Here is a 15,134-nt window from a genome sequence, read left to right on the forward strand (position 1 = left end):
GGCTTCTGTCTGAATTAATATAAAGGAGGCCAAGTAGCACATATTCTGTTGAATAGCAACTTGAACAATACCAAGATATGATGTGGAGGAGCTGGTGTTGGATTGGGATGGACAAGGTTAAAAATCACACAACACCAGGTTATAGTCCAACAGGTTTATTTGGAAGCACTAGATTTTGGAGCGCTGCTCCTTCATCACAGAATTCATAGCAGAAGATTACAGTGTCATGCAACTGAAATGATATGTTGAACATGCGCTGTATTGTTCGATGTTCTATGTTCTATAAACCTAGATTACTGTTCAGTCTCCCATTATTAGAATGGGTTGCATGTTTAGGTTAATTAATATGTAAATCCTAGAATTTCTTTTAAGTCACATTCTTGAGATAATGTAAGATTTTATAAAAAATGGTGACATCTCAGATCAGACAATGCATTAAAGGTGAGAGGTTAGAGACTGTCTGTATCCCAATCTTGAGCCAGACTGGTTCTGTTTCCGAGGTGGAATTTATAAAATATTACATGGTTTGACTGCCTATAGATTGTCCGCTTTTTGAGCAAAATAGAATGTATCTGCAAATATAATTCTTCAAATGCAAATTCATCCCATAGACTTATATGTGTGTGTGCATGCATGAGAGAGAGTGAGCGTGTGCATGTGAGTGTGTGTGTGTTTGTGTGTGTACATGCTTGGTAAAATGTGTGTGCGAATGTGATGGAGTATAAGCCTGTGAGAAGATGTGAGTGTGGGAGGTGTATGTGTGTGTGTGAGAGACGGTCTGTGTAAGTATGTGAGAGTGTATGTATATATGTGCGTGTGAGAGAGAGAGTGTCTGGTGTAGTGAGGTTATCTGACATGTGAAATGAACCCAATGTCCCAGCTGAGGCCATCCTCATGGGTAGTGAACTTGGCTATCAGCCTCTGCTTGACCACTCTGCGTTGTTGCGTATCCCGAAGTCTGTCTTGGAGGACGGTCACCTGAAGATCCAAGGCCTAATGTCCCTGACTGCTGAAGTGTTCCCCGACTGGGAGGGAATACTCCTGTCTGTTGATTGTTGTGCAGTGTCCATTCAACCGTTGTCATAGCGTCTGCTTGGTCACACTAACATACCATGCCTCAGGGCATCCTTGCCTGCAGCGTATGAGATAGACAACATTGGCCGAGTCACATGAGCACCTGCCACATACATGGTGGATGTTGTCCCCACGTGTAATGGTGGTATCCATGCTGACACTCAAACACATCTTGCAGTGGTTGCCATGACAGGGTTATATGGTGTTGTGTGGTTGATGTTGGTTGAAGCCTGGGCAGTTTGCAGTGAACAATGACCTGTTTAAGGTTTGGCAGCTTTTTAAAGGTGAGAAGCGGAGGCATAGTGAAGATCTTGGTGAGATGCTCATCATCGATAATGTGTTGCAGACTTAGAGGAACAATGTGTAGTTTCTCCGTTCCTGGGAAGTACTGGACAACAAAGGGTTCCCGATCAGTTGTATCCCATGACTGTCTCCAGGGGAGATCAAAATGGTTTCTCATTGTGACCAGGATTGCATTCCCAGTTTCAAAATGGTTTTAAAAGATTCTTGATGTTAGCAGTTCCTTTCCATTTTTATTCATGTTACCCTAACCTTACCTCTCAGTTAGTCCTGAATGGATTATCGATGAGATTTCGCACATCAATGGTATTTAGTCAATGATTGTGATTAGTTGTAGCCTGACTAAATCCAGGAGCCCATGGTCGGCCTGTGCTACAAGCAGGAAGCTTTACCAAGTGAAAATGTAGGTCAGAATTTGATGTTATAACAATAAACAATGCACGGCACACATTTTTTGATATTTAATTATGGAAATTGCATTGATATTACTTTCCTGTAGACAAACTATATTTCATGTTAATAGCAAAAACAGAAAGTGCTGAAAATATTCAGCAGATAAGGTAATATGTAGACAGAGAAATATATGATTAGCCTTTTGTCTCAGCTTAGCAGTTATATTGATTATCAACTTTGGAGGTGTAGTGGACAGCGAAGAAAGCTATCTCAAATTACAATGGATCTTGATCAGATGGACTGGGGAGTGGCAGATGGAGTTTAATTTTGATAAATACAAGGTGCTGCATTTTGGAAAAGCAAATCAGAGCAGGACTTATTCACTTAATGGTAAGCTCCTAGGGAGTGTTGCTGAACAAAGAGACCTTGGAGTGCAGGTTCATAGTTCCGTGAAAGTAGAGGACAGTCAAGAAGGCATTTAGTATGCTTCCTTTATTGGTCAGAGCATTGAGTATAGAAGTTGTGAGGTAATGTTGCAGCTATAAAGGACATTGGTGCAGTTCTAGTCTCCTTCCTATCAGAAGGATGTTGTGAAACTTGAAAACATTCAGAAAAGATTTACAAGGATGTTGCCAGGGTTGGAGGATTTGTGCTATAGGAAGAGGCTGAATAGGCTGGGGCTGTTTTCCCTGGAGTGTCAGAGGCTGAAGGGTGACCTTATAGATGTTAATAAAATCATGAGGGGCAAGGATAGGATAAACAGACAAGGTCTTTTTCCTGGAGTGGGTGAGTCCAGAACCAGAGTGCATAGGTTCAGGGTGAGAGGGCAAGTATATAAAAGGGATCAAAGGGGCAATGTTTTCACACAGAGGGTGGTGCTTGTTTAGAATGAGCTGCTAGAGGATGTGGTGGAGACTGGTACAATTATAGCATTTAAAAGGCACCTGGATGGGTATATGAATAGTAAGGATTAGGGATATGTGCCAAGTGCTGGCAAATGGGACTAGATTATATTAGGCTAACTGATCGGCATGGTCGAGTTGGACCGAAGGGTGTGTTTCTGTGCTATACATCTTTATGACTCTATGACTTGACAAATGCTTTTGTATTAATGAGTAAAAGATGTCTTCATAGCCTCTTTTACTTGTCTTGTCAGATTCATTTTGGAGCTAATGGAGATAAGCACTAGGAGGATATTAAAATGGGGGAAAGGGTCTGTAAAGTTGTTTTAGGTCAATGATCTACAGGCAAGAAAGGCAAAGATGACAGAAACAACACACTGGTTATTTCTTGAGTGAAGTATTTTGCTGTTCACAGGTGAAGATATTTTTGTGCATATCATATCAGTATATTACCTTGTGTGGAGTGTTTATGTTCCCCCAACCCAAATAATTTGTGAATATTTGTTTATCTTAGGGCAAAAACCACTCAAAGAAACTTCGTAATTATTACGCTGGGCATCAGTGTGTGGCTACTCCCAAACTGACTCATTTTGTAGATCAACCAGGCATACAACTTCACCCATCAGAATCCCAGGTAATGTAAATATATGCTATTAGTAGAGAACATCCAGATTTAGAGAAATTGCTAAAAATATAGCTGTCATTTCTCCCCTGCCAAACTGTATAAGTCACTTATCACCACTGTTATTGAATTTAAACTATGCATTCATACTATGATCATGTAGCCAATTTCCAACATTTGCTACACCTTTGAAAACAAGGAACTTGCCCTTACCTGTGGCATCTTTCATTCACTTGGGATGTTCCAAACCTCCAGAGACCCACTGCAGCAGTAGGTGTTAAATTATCTAACATGTACAAAAAAGATTCTGAATAGTGTGATTCAGCAACAAAAATAAAGCAGCTTTCACATTTGTCTTGTATTAATCGTTATCCACACTGCAGATAAACTACAGTGTAAATCCATTATTTTGTGCTTCAACATACAATGAGTGTCTAGGTTCCCCCTCCATTTAGCGCAGATATCTCATAGCTCTCAAAAGAGATAAATCTTTACTTAAAACTTCATTTTAATAGTTAGCTTTGGAGGTTTTCTTATTAACACAGACCAGCTACAATGTGGTTGCACTACTTGAACCACAGTATGGCCATTATAATGGGTGTTTCGACCAAAATCTAGTTTGAGTAGCTAAAACTACCATAGTATACTTATTAACAATCCAGTCTTGATAGTCTGCTGCAGTAAAGAATTCCCACAGATTCACTACGGTCGGACAGAAAAGTCCTCCTCATCTCTGTCTGAAATAGGCAATCTGTTAACCAGAGCATATGCCATATGGTCCAAGGCGCTCTCACAAGGGGAAACAGCCTCTCAGTATCTATTCTGCCAAGCTATCTAAGAATCCTGTATGTTTCAATAAGGTCACCTCTCATTCGTCTATATACCACTATGTACAAGACCAATCTACACAATTTCTCCTCATGAGAAAATCCCTCCATACCCGGAATCAACTTAGTGAGCCTCTAGACTGCCTTCAATGCCTGTATACCTTTCCTTAGATAAGGGGACCATTACTATTCAGTGTTTCAGATGTAGTTTGCAAATTTTTTGTAAAGCATTTTTTATACATATTCCCTTTTAAATAAAGATCAATAATCCATATGTCTTTCCTATTACCCATTGAACTTGAATGCTAGCTTTTCATGATTCATGTGACTCCCAAAGCCCTCTGCAGTTTTTCCCCATTTAAATAATACTCCGTTCTTCTATTCTTCCTGCCAACATGCTTATTGCACCTGCCAAGTTTTTGTCCACCAATTCAGCCTGTTTATATCCCTTTGTAGACTCATTGTCTTATCCTCATTATATCCTTATCGATATATGTTATTTTCCATTCAGTCAGGATCCTCCAAGACGGCAGGTCGTGTGATACTGGCCACAGCAAATGATTACTGCAAACTCTGCGATGCTTCTTTTAGCTCCCCAGCTGTGGCACAGGCACATTATCAAGGAAAGAACCATGCCAAGAGACTGCGGCTAGCAGAGGCTCAGAAATCCAATTCATTTTTGTATGTATTCTGATAGTTGAAAATTCTTTAACAGGATATTTAATGTGTTTTTTATATGATATCTACTTTTTGTTGCATCATCTTTTTTAAACAAGTAAATAGATAATTCACCTCTAAACATAGAAACCTAAATAATTTTTGTTTTAATGATAGGCATCTAAATATCAGTTGTTTCTTTTACTGTCTACAGACAAAGGTGATTCTTCCTCATGCGTTCATCCTCTACATACCTTAGGACAGGCCTATCATCCAGCTGGCAGTCAATCATTGGAACAGTGCCCTCTTGGGAATTTTGAATTTTTTGGTATTTTGATCACCCCAACCCCACTCCCCAATTGCACATTACAGATAATGCCAATCCACAGCAATTTCTCTCTCATTTTGGCAGCAACATTGGAGCATTTTTACACTGTCAGTAGGAACAGCTTTTGTAAACTATTCTATTTTGATATTAGGCATTTCCAACCTTTGGAACTATGGTTCACGTCTTATCCCAGAAACCTTCAACAGAATTTTTCACATGAGAAATATGCTAGGGTTTAAATTTTATATGCAGTAGTCAAATTTTCTCCCAGATCACAGAAAAGAGTTTGAACACTTTTCATTAGGAATCGAGATCTCTGCAATCTAATTCTGGAAATAAGCAGAGGTAATTAATTGCTGAGAGAGTCCTTTCTTTCATAGAAGACATTGAACTTAATTGTGGTGCTGACCCATTTAAAGGATATTTGTTTTGGAGAAATGAATATGACTGTAAACAAAGCCAGTATTTGTTTCCAATTGTCACATCTTTCTTCAGCTTGTTCACTAACTTCACTTTTGTCTTTAATGTATTTTTCCAGTCAGCCTGTTCAGAGATGCTCCACATCTGGAGTAGATGGGACTTGAACCCAGACCTCCCAGTCCGTAGGTAGGGACACTGTCACTGTGCCACAATTGAACCTTAATATCAGGAAAAGCCAAGGAACAATTTGTACAATGTAGTTTTGCACTAGAAATAACTTCACAAAGGCCTGTATCATGTCACCAAGTCACCTTGTATTTATACATGGAGAAAGTGAGGACTGCAGATGCTGGAGGTCAAAGTCAAGAGTGTGGAAAAGGACAGCAGGTCAGGCAACATCCGAGGACCAGGAGAATCGATGTTTTGGGCATAACCCTTCATCAGGAATGAGGCTTGTGGGCTGGGGGGCTGAGAGATAAATGGGAGGGGGGTGGGCTGGAGGGAAGGTAGCTGAGAATGAAGTAGGTAGATGAAGGTCGAGAAGAAGGTGATAGGTCGAAGAGGAGGGTGGAGTGGTTAGATGGGAAAGGCGATGGACTGGTCAAGAGGACAGTGCCAGGTTGGAGGCTTGGGACTGGGATAATGTGGGTGAAGGGGAAATGAGGAAAATGGTAAAATCCACATTGATCTCGTGTGGTTGGAGGGTCCCAAGGCAGAAGATGAGGCATTCTTCCACCAGGCATCAGGTGGTTAGAGTTTGTCAATGGAGGAGGCCCAGGACTTGCATGTCCTTGGCAGAGTGGGAGGGGGAGTTGAAGTGTTCAGCCGCGGGGCGGTGGGGTTGGTTAATGTGAGTGTCCCAGAGATGTTTTTTTGAAATGATCCGCAAGTTGTCTGCCGAATGTAAAGGAGACCACATTGGGTGCAATGGATACAGTAGGTGACATTGTGGAGTACAGATAAATTTCTGTTGGATGTGTAAGGATTCTTTGGGGCCTTGGACTGAGGTGAGGGGGGAGGTGTGGGCGCAGGTTTTATACGTAGAGAGTCCTTGACATCCAGCTCCCTCAAAGAGAACAGGATGTCTGACACTTTTGTTCTTATCTGTCAGACAGAATGGACCAGAATAACAGCCCCAATCAGGGAATTCATATTCTATGAGGCCCACCTGGCTGACTTCATTACAATCAATACAGATTATCTGCTGCATGATTGCATTCAATAATTTCTAAGCTTTTTTTTGACTTGATTTCTTATAGAGGTAGAACCTCTGGCATGGTGGCACACTGGTTAGCACTACTGCCTTACAGCACCAGAGACCAGGGTTCAATTCCCACCTCAGGTGACTGACTGTGTGGAGTTTGCACATTCTCCCCGTGACTGCGTGGGTTTCCTCTGGGTGCTCCGGTTTCCTCCTACAGTCTAAAAACGTGCAGGTTAAGTGAATTGGCCATGCTAAATTGCCCGTAGTGTTAGGTGAAAGGGTAAATGTAGGGGAATGGGTCTGGACTTCGGCAGGTCGGTGTGGACTTGTTGGGCCGAAGGGCCTGTTTCCACACTGTAAGTAATCTAACCCAAGAACTCAATCTGATTTGGAAACTGTGATGACCACAATTCATGATCATGACTTAAACATATCTTTGAACAGTAGTAATCAACCTTGCATGTATGGATTAAAAAAAAATGATATATAAACAACACAGGCAAGACTGTATTTGCTGACCACACCTATTGCCATGATGAGGCCTTTCCCTTGAACCTCTGAAGTTCTTATGCATCATAGTGATGATCTTTAGGTAATTCCAACATTGAGATGAAGGAACAGCAGTATAATTTAAAATAAGTGATTTGTGAACTGGAAGGGATCCTTGATTTAATGCTTCTCAGTGTTAGAAGTCCCAGGTCAGGGCGGTGCTGTCACAGTATCCATCAGGTGTTAGTGTGTCAACTTTGAGAAATCTTTAAATTGAAGTCCTGATTGAGGCTCAAAACTTCCAGATCATAACTAGCTAGAATTAGTTATGTTGTGCTGTCTGGTGAATACAGCAATCTTCTTCATCTGTCATAAAAAATGCTTTATTGATGAAAGTTGGCCTCAAAAATTTCATATTGGTTTCAGCTACTACTCTAATATATCTACTTTTGCAGTATTCATTCTGCTTAATCTGATTTGCTCAGAGGTTTTGATATCCCTGTCATTCACTGTAATATTCTAATTTACTAACAATGAGAAGAGCTAAGTGCAAATTGCTTTTTGATACCTCCTATGTAGATGTAAATACTATTGATGTCTAATATTCTTGCAATATCATGACATGGATTACAGATTCGTGTTGAGTGGTATCAAATCGGGCATGTGTCACGTATCCAGCCCATATTTAGTTCCACTAAAATCAGTTAAACTAAATATTGGAAATTGCATTTAATAGATGGGTGAAACTTTGCCAGTTTAATGCAATTTAACTCCGAAGACAAGCCTTTTTCTACCTGTACACCTCAATTTCAAAGGTATTGTAATTAACCGTCACCTATAAGTTTTCATCAATTTCCTTTCTGACAAACACCCCTTTGGAAAGCAATATGAAGAGATGCAGGAGTATTGTATGCAAAAGAAAACTTACCTGTTAGTGGAAGGCCAGCTTCTGCTTCATCGTTTTTATTCCATGTCATAGATATGTTTCCTGATCTAATCAGAACCTTCACCACAGTAATTACTCCCATGGTATTTGCAAAAAAATGTTTTATGAATGGCTTTGAACCATTGTTTACTTCAGAGTTGAGGAGCAGCTTCTTGTATATAAGATTTAAGAAACAAATTACAAGTCAGGCCAGGTGGTAAATTGTGGTATTTGTTCTTGGAGCTTTGCTGTGATAAATTTATGTAACTTTACAGGCAGCAAATATTGTGAACTCATTGGAGGACATAACATAATCGTGCATCACGTGAATTGTTTGCTTCTCATAAATAATTCCTGTTAGATCTTTAGATAGTTAGCAGGCAAAACCAATTCCTTTTTCTATCTAATTTATCATAAGCTCGGCACATTGTCTCAGAATGTCAGTTAATCTCGTCATTTTCCACGATCTGATACAGATAACTTTGTTGTTGAGAAAACAGACTTTGAAATCGATGCTTGTCAAATAATTTTTAATGTAGAAAATAAGTTCAAAACATTCACCACCAAATGATAGTTGTTTAATGGTGTGAGATCTTACAGTTATATATTATGATATTCTAACAAAATATATTTGCAATATTTATTTCACTCAAGCCTCAAAACTGATAATATCACAGATGACCGAAGGCACATATTTTGTGTAAACTTATTGCATTTTACATTTTATAGGATTAATTGTTAAGTGAAGGTCATTTAGGTTTTCTAGCAATAAAACTTGAGATTACCACTTCATAAAGCTAAGGACCATAGAATATTTATCTTTGTGAGAAAAGGTCAGTTTAACACATATATCTTAATGGCTTAACATCAATATAGATGTTTTAGATTGTTTTTGAGGGAATACATTTGATTAAAGTGAACACCTTTATTACTCCGTGAACTTTTATTCAAAGCCTCTCTGTTGTAAGTTGATTCAGAAACAGTAACCTTAAATCAAAGTAACTTTGTCTCGAATTGCTAAGGTCATTTTTGCTATTGGCATAGAGGCAATGCTGGCAAGGCAATGAATATTGCCTAGCCTTTGTTGCCTTTTGAGAATGGTAATTTTTTTACTGCATGTTCTTATGAGAGCGGTAATTAAGGCAAATCAAGATTTTTGACCCAACAACAGTGAAGGGATATTGCTAAATTGAGAGAAATGTTCTATGAGGAGAGATTGAGTTGAGTAAACCTACATTTCCTCAAACTAAGGAAAATGAAACACAACCTAATTGGAACGTGTATAATTCTTAAGGGATTTAACTGAACAGATTTTGGATGGATATTTCCCTGTTTAGAGAGTATAGAACTATGGGTGAGAGTCTGAGAATAAGATTTTGACCATTTAGGACTGTGAGTGAAGAGATTTCTCCTAATCAAAAGGTTGAGAACCCCTGACCCCAGAACTGTGGTCCTCAGTCATTGAATATATTCAAGAAACAGATTAATAGATAGTTGAGTAAGGGTTGTGGGGATACTGTGGGATGGTGGAGTTGAGGTAGATGACGAATCATGATCATATTGGATAACTGAGCAGATTTGAAGGGCTAATTCTAGGTAATCCAAGATGGAGGACGGTAAATATTTCTGGCTGTAACAGGCTGTGCCGTTTTTGAGGTATTTTAGGTGTTGGAGATGATTTCCTCAAATTCCAGGAGTAGCAGTACTGTTTTACTGTTGCATTGTTTGGAACTTTGGGGGAAAAAAAGTCAAAATAACAGCACTTTTAAAAGCGAAAGGAACAGACAAAGGCAGCACAAGGTGAGACCAATGCAGGAGAGAGAACGAAAAAGAAACCCACACTGCTAACTGACGGAGCAGTGAACCTGCGAAGTTACTGCCTTTGCTGTTGAATTAATGTATCGTGGGACATCGGAGTGCATCTGGGAAAATTAACAAGAACAATGAAATTCACAACTAATCTTGAAGGAACCTGTTTGGGAGAGGTCACAGTACAGAAACAGATATGTGAATATTTTTAAGTGTGGCCTACAGAAAGTCTGCAATAGTGAGTAGAGCTGGTTCTTTCTTGATTATATATTTTATTGAGATATGTCTCTTGACTAAACTTAAAAACATAAACCATAAGTATTAACTTAGCCTGGAGCGGTGTTTTATAGAGGAATAAGACGGTGCTATTTTCTGGGTCTGTAGACTGGAAGAAGCAAACATGGTCTTTGTAGAGTGATATGCTCTTATAGACAATAGGTGCAGGAGTAGGCCATTCAGCCCTTCGAGCCTGCACCGCCATTCAATATGTTCATGGCTGATCATTCCTAATCAGTATCCTCTTCCTGCCTTATCTCCATAACCCTTGATTCCACTATCTTTGAGAGCTCTATCCAACTCTTTCTTAAATGAATCCAGAGACTGGGCCTCCACTGCCCTCTGGGGCAGAGCATTCCACACAGCCACCACTCTCTGGGTGAAGAAGTTTCTCCTCATCTCTGTCCTAAATGGTCTACTCCGTATTTTTAAGCTGTGTCCTCTGGTTCAGCACTCACCCATCAACGGAAACATGTTACCTGCTGCCAGAGTGTCCAATCCTTTCATAATCTTATATGTCTCAATCAGATCCCCTCTCAGTCTTCTAAACTCAAGGGTATACAAGCCCAGTCGCTTCAGTCTTTCAGTGTAAGGTAATCCCGCCATTCCAGGAATTGACCTCGTGAACCTACGCTGCACTCCCTCAATAGCCAGAATGTCTTTCCTCAAATTTGGAGACCAGAACTGCACACAGTACTCCAGGTGTGGTCTCACCAGGGCCCTGTACAGCTGCAGAAACACCTCTTTGCTTCTATACTCAATTCCCCTTGTTATGAAGGCCAGCATACTATTAGCCTTCTTCACTACCTGCTGTAGCTGCATGCTTGCCTTCATTGACTGGTGTACAAGAACACCCAGATCTCTTTGTACTGCCCCTTTACCTAAATTGATTCCATTGAGGTAGTAATCTGCCTTCCTGTTCTTGCCACCAAAGTGGATAACCATACACTTATCCACATTAAACTGCATCTGCCTACTCACCTAACTTGTCCAGGTCACCCTGTAATCTCCTAACATCCTCATCACATTTCACCGTGCCACCCAGCTTTGTATCATCAGCAAATTTGCTAATGTTATTGCTGATACCATCTTCTATATCATTAACATATATTGTAAAAAGCTGCGGTTCTAGCACGGATCCCTGTGGTACCCCACTGGTCACTGCCTGCCATTCCGAAATGGAGCCGTTTATCACTACCCTTTGTTTCCTATCAGCCAACTAATTTTCAATCCAATCTAGTACTTTGCCCCCAATACCATGCGCCCTAATTTTACTCACTAACCTCCTGTGTGGGACTTTATCAAAAGTTTTCTGAAAGTCCAAGTACACTACATCTACTGGATCTCCCTTGTCCATCTTCAGAGTTACATCCTCAAAAAATTCAAGAAGATTAGTCAAGCATGATTTTCCCTTCATAAATCCATGTTGACTCTGTCCTATCCTCTTACTACTATCCAGATGTGCCGTAATTTCATCCTTTATAATAGACTCCAGCATCTTTCCCACCACTGAGGTCAGACTAACTGGTCTATAATTTACTGCTTTCTCTCTCCCACCTTTCTTAAAAAGTGGTATAACATTAGCCTTAGGAACCGACCCCGAATCTATCAAACTCTGGAAAATAATCACCAACGCATCCACGATTTCCCGAGCCACCTCCTTCAGTACCCTGGGATGTAGACCATCAGGCCCTGGAGACTTATCAACCTTCAGACCTAACAGTCTCTCCAACACCAAATCCTGCAAATATAAATTCCCTTAAGTTCAGGTCCTTCAGCCACTGTTACCTCAGGGAGATTGCTTGTGTCTTCCCCAGTAAACACAGATCTGAAGTACCCATTTAATTCTTCTGCCATTTCTTTGTTCCCCGTAATATATTCCCCTGTTTCTGTCTTCAAGGGCCCAATTTTAGTCCTAACCAATTTTTGCCTTGCACATACCTAAAAAAGCTTTTACTATCCTCCTTTATATTATTGGCCAGTTTACCTTCGTACCTCATTTTCTCTCTGCGTATTTCCTTCTTAGTAATCCTTTGTTGCTCTTTAAAAGCTTCCCAGTCCTCAGTTTTCCCACTTATCTTTGCTATGTTATACTTTTTCTCTTTTAACTTTATATGTTTCTTAACTTTCCTCGTCAGCCACGGCCGCCCATGCCTCCTCCTGGGATCTTTCTTCCTTTTAGGAGTGAACTGATCCTGCAACTTCTGCATTATACACAGAAATATCCGCCACGGTCATCCCTGCTAAGGTATTGCACCATTGAACTTTGGCCAGCTCCTCCCTTATAGCTCCATAGTTCCCTTTATTCAACAGAAGTACTGTCACTTCCGACCCTACCCTCTCCCTCTCAAATTGCAGATTGAAGCTTAGTGTAATGTGGTCACTACTTCCCAATGGCTCCTTCACTTCGAGGTCTCTGACCAATTCTGGTTCGTTACACAATACCAGATCCAGAATTGCCTTCTCCCTGGTCGGCTCCAGCACCAGCTGCTCTAAGAATCCATCTCTGAGGCACTCCACAAAGTCTCTTTCTTGAGGTCCAATACCATCCTAATTCTCCCAGTCTACCTGCATGTTAAAATCCCCCATAACAACTGTAGTAACATCTTTGTGACAGGCCAATTTCAGCTCCTGATTCAACTTACATCCAACATCCAGACTACTGTTTGGGGGCCTGTAGATGACTCCCAAGAGGGTCTTTTTACCCTTAGTATTTCGCAGCTCTATCCACACTGACTCTACATCCCCTGATTCTAGGTCCCCCCCGCGCAAGGGACTGAATATCCTCCCTTACCAACATGGCCACCCCACCCCCTCTGCCTGTCAGTCTGTCCTTATGATAGCATGTGTCGCCTTGAATATTCACTTCCCAGGCCCTGTCCACTTGAAGCCACGTCTCAGTTATCCCCACAATATCGTATCTGCCAATTTCCAAAAGAGCCTCAAGCTCATCCATCTTATGTCTAATGCTTCATGCATTCATGTATAGTATTTTTAATTTGTTACTGCCCTCACCCTTCCTATCAACCCCTATTTCACTCAACCTTGCAGCATGATCCCTTTCCAAGTTTTCTGCCTCATTGATACAGTTGTCTTTCTTGACTTCTCTTGTTCTAACTTTCCCTTCAATTTCCTTTTTAAACATCCAGTTTGTCCCCTCCCCCCCCCGCTACTTAGTTTAAATGTAGCTGTGTTGCAGTAAAAAACCTGCCTGCCAGAATGCTGGTCCCTAACCTATTAAGATGCAAACCGTCTCTCTTGTAGAATTTATGCTTGCCACAAAATATACCCCAGTGATCCAAGAACTTAAATCCTTGCTTCCTGCACCAGTTCCCCAACCACATGTTCAAGTCCATTATCTCCCTGTTTCTGGCCACACCTGCCCGAGGAACTGGAAGCAAACCGGAGATAACCACCTTGGACATCCTGCTTTTCAGCCTTCTTCCTAGTTCTCCGAAGTCCCGCTGTAGTATGTTCCTCCTCTTCTTCCCAACATCATTTGTGCCGACATGTACCACTACCTCTGGCTCTTCATCCTCATCCTTGAGGATTTCCTGCACTCTGTCTGCGATGTCTTTCACCCTGGCACCAGGAAGGCGACACACTATCCTTAAATCCCGTCTGCTGCCACAAAAACCCTGGTCAGTTCCTCTCACGATGGAGTCCCCTATTACCACGGCTCTGTGCGATGTCCGACTCTTCAGCTCTGCCTCTGCGCCAACTTTTGATTGACAGACCTGGCCGCCTTGTCAGATGTGGGATTTTAGGGAGAGTTTACGTGTTACTGAGGATTATATCTGCAATAAATGCTGTTGGTTGTGAATCTTATCAGATCGAATGGATCAGTTGAAGAAACAGTTAGAGGCAATGAGGAATTTACAAAAGCAAGGGGGTGTGATGGATGGCAGTTATAGGATGGGAAAAAAGTTGCAGATGCAGCACATAGATGGGTTAACACCAGGAAAGGTAAGAGAGATAGGCAGGTAGTGCAGTAGTCTTCTGTTATATCCCCATTTCAATAAAAGTATGCTATTTTGGAAAATGTAGGGGTTGATGTAGGGGAATGTAGCACGAACTGTCAAATTTCTGGTATTGAGACTGGCTGTAATGCAATGAGGGGTACGTCGGCTTCCAAGAGATCAATTGTGTTGGTGACTCTCTCGTCTGAGACACAGATAGATGTTACTGTGGCCATCAGTGAAAAATCAGAATGGTATGTTGCCTCCTTGATGCCAGGATCAAGGATGTCTCAGAGAGGGTGCAGAATGTTCTCAAAGGGTAGAGGGTCCAGCAGGAGGTCATTGTACACATTAGAACCAATGACATAGGAAGGGAAAAATGAGATTCTGAAGGGAGAATATAGAGAGTTAGGCAGGAAGTTACAAAGGAGATCCTTGAGAGTAGTAGTGGGACCCAGGGAGGTAGTGAGGAAAGAGATCAATCTGAGACTGGTACATTTGAGAAAAGAAGTGAGTCAAACAGTCAGGATAGGCAGGGACAAAGCAGAGAACAAGTTAGGACTGATAAATTAAACTGCATTTATTTCAATGCAAGAGGCATAACAGAGAAGGCGGATGAACTCAGGGCATGGTTAGGAACATAGGGATATCATAGCAATTACAGAAACATGGCTCAGGGATGGGCAGGGCTGGCAATTTAATGTTCCAGGATACAAATGCTACTGAAAGGACAGAATTGGAGGCAAGAGAGGAGGAGGAGTGGCATTTTTGACAAGAGATAGCATTACAGCTGTACTGAGGGAGGATATTCGTGAAAATACATCCAGGGAAGTTATTTGGGTGGAACTGAGAAATAAGAAAGGGATGATCACCTTATTGAGATTATATTATACCCCTCATACTAAGAGAAAAATTGAGAAACAGATTTGTAAGGACATCTCAGTCATCT

The 15,134-nt window shown here is 41.1% G+C and overlaps 1 protein-coding gene across 2 annotated transcripts in view; it reads left to right on the top strand.

The window, feature by feature from the left end:
• Nucleotides 1–15,134, top strand: part of zmat3 (zinc finger, matrin-type 3) — a 41,682-nt gene that overhangs the window by 14,736 nt on the left and 11,812 nt on the right. For both annotated transcript variants that reach the window (XM_072572581.1, XM_072572582.1), the window contains 2 exons: nt 3,184–3,303; nt 4,630–4,799. In XM_072572581.1, the coding sequence (XP_072428682.1) occupies nt 3,184–3,303; nt 4,630–4,799 (290 nt within the window). The remainder of the gene's footprint in view (nt 1–3,183; nt 3,304–4,629; nt 4,800–15,134) is intronic.

Source organism: Chiloscyllium punctatum, chromosome 6, assembly GCF_047496795.1.
Source record: "Chiloscyllium punctatum isolate Juve2018m chromosome 6, sChiPun1.3, whole genome shotgun sequence".
Taxonomy (NCBI): Eukaryota; Metazoa; Chordata; class Chondrichthyes; order Orectolobiformes; family Hemiscylliidae; genus Chiloscyllium; species Chiloscyllium punctatum.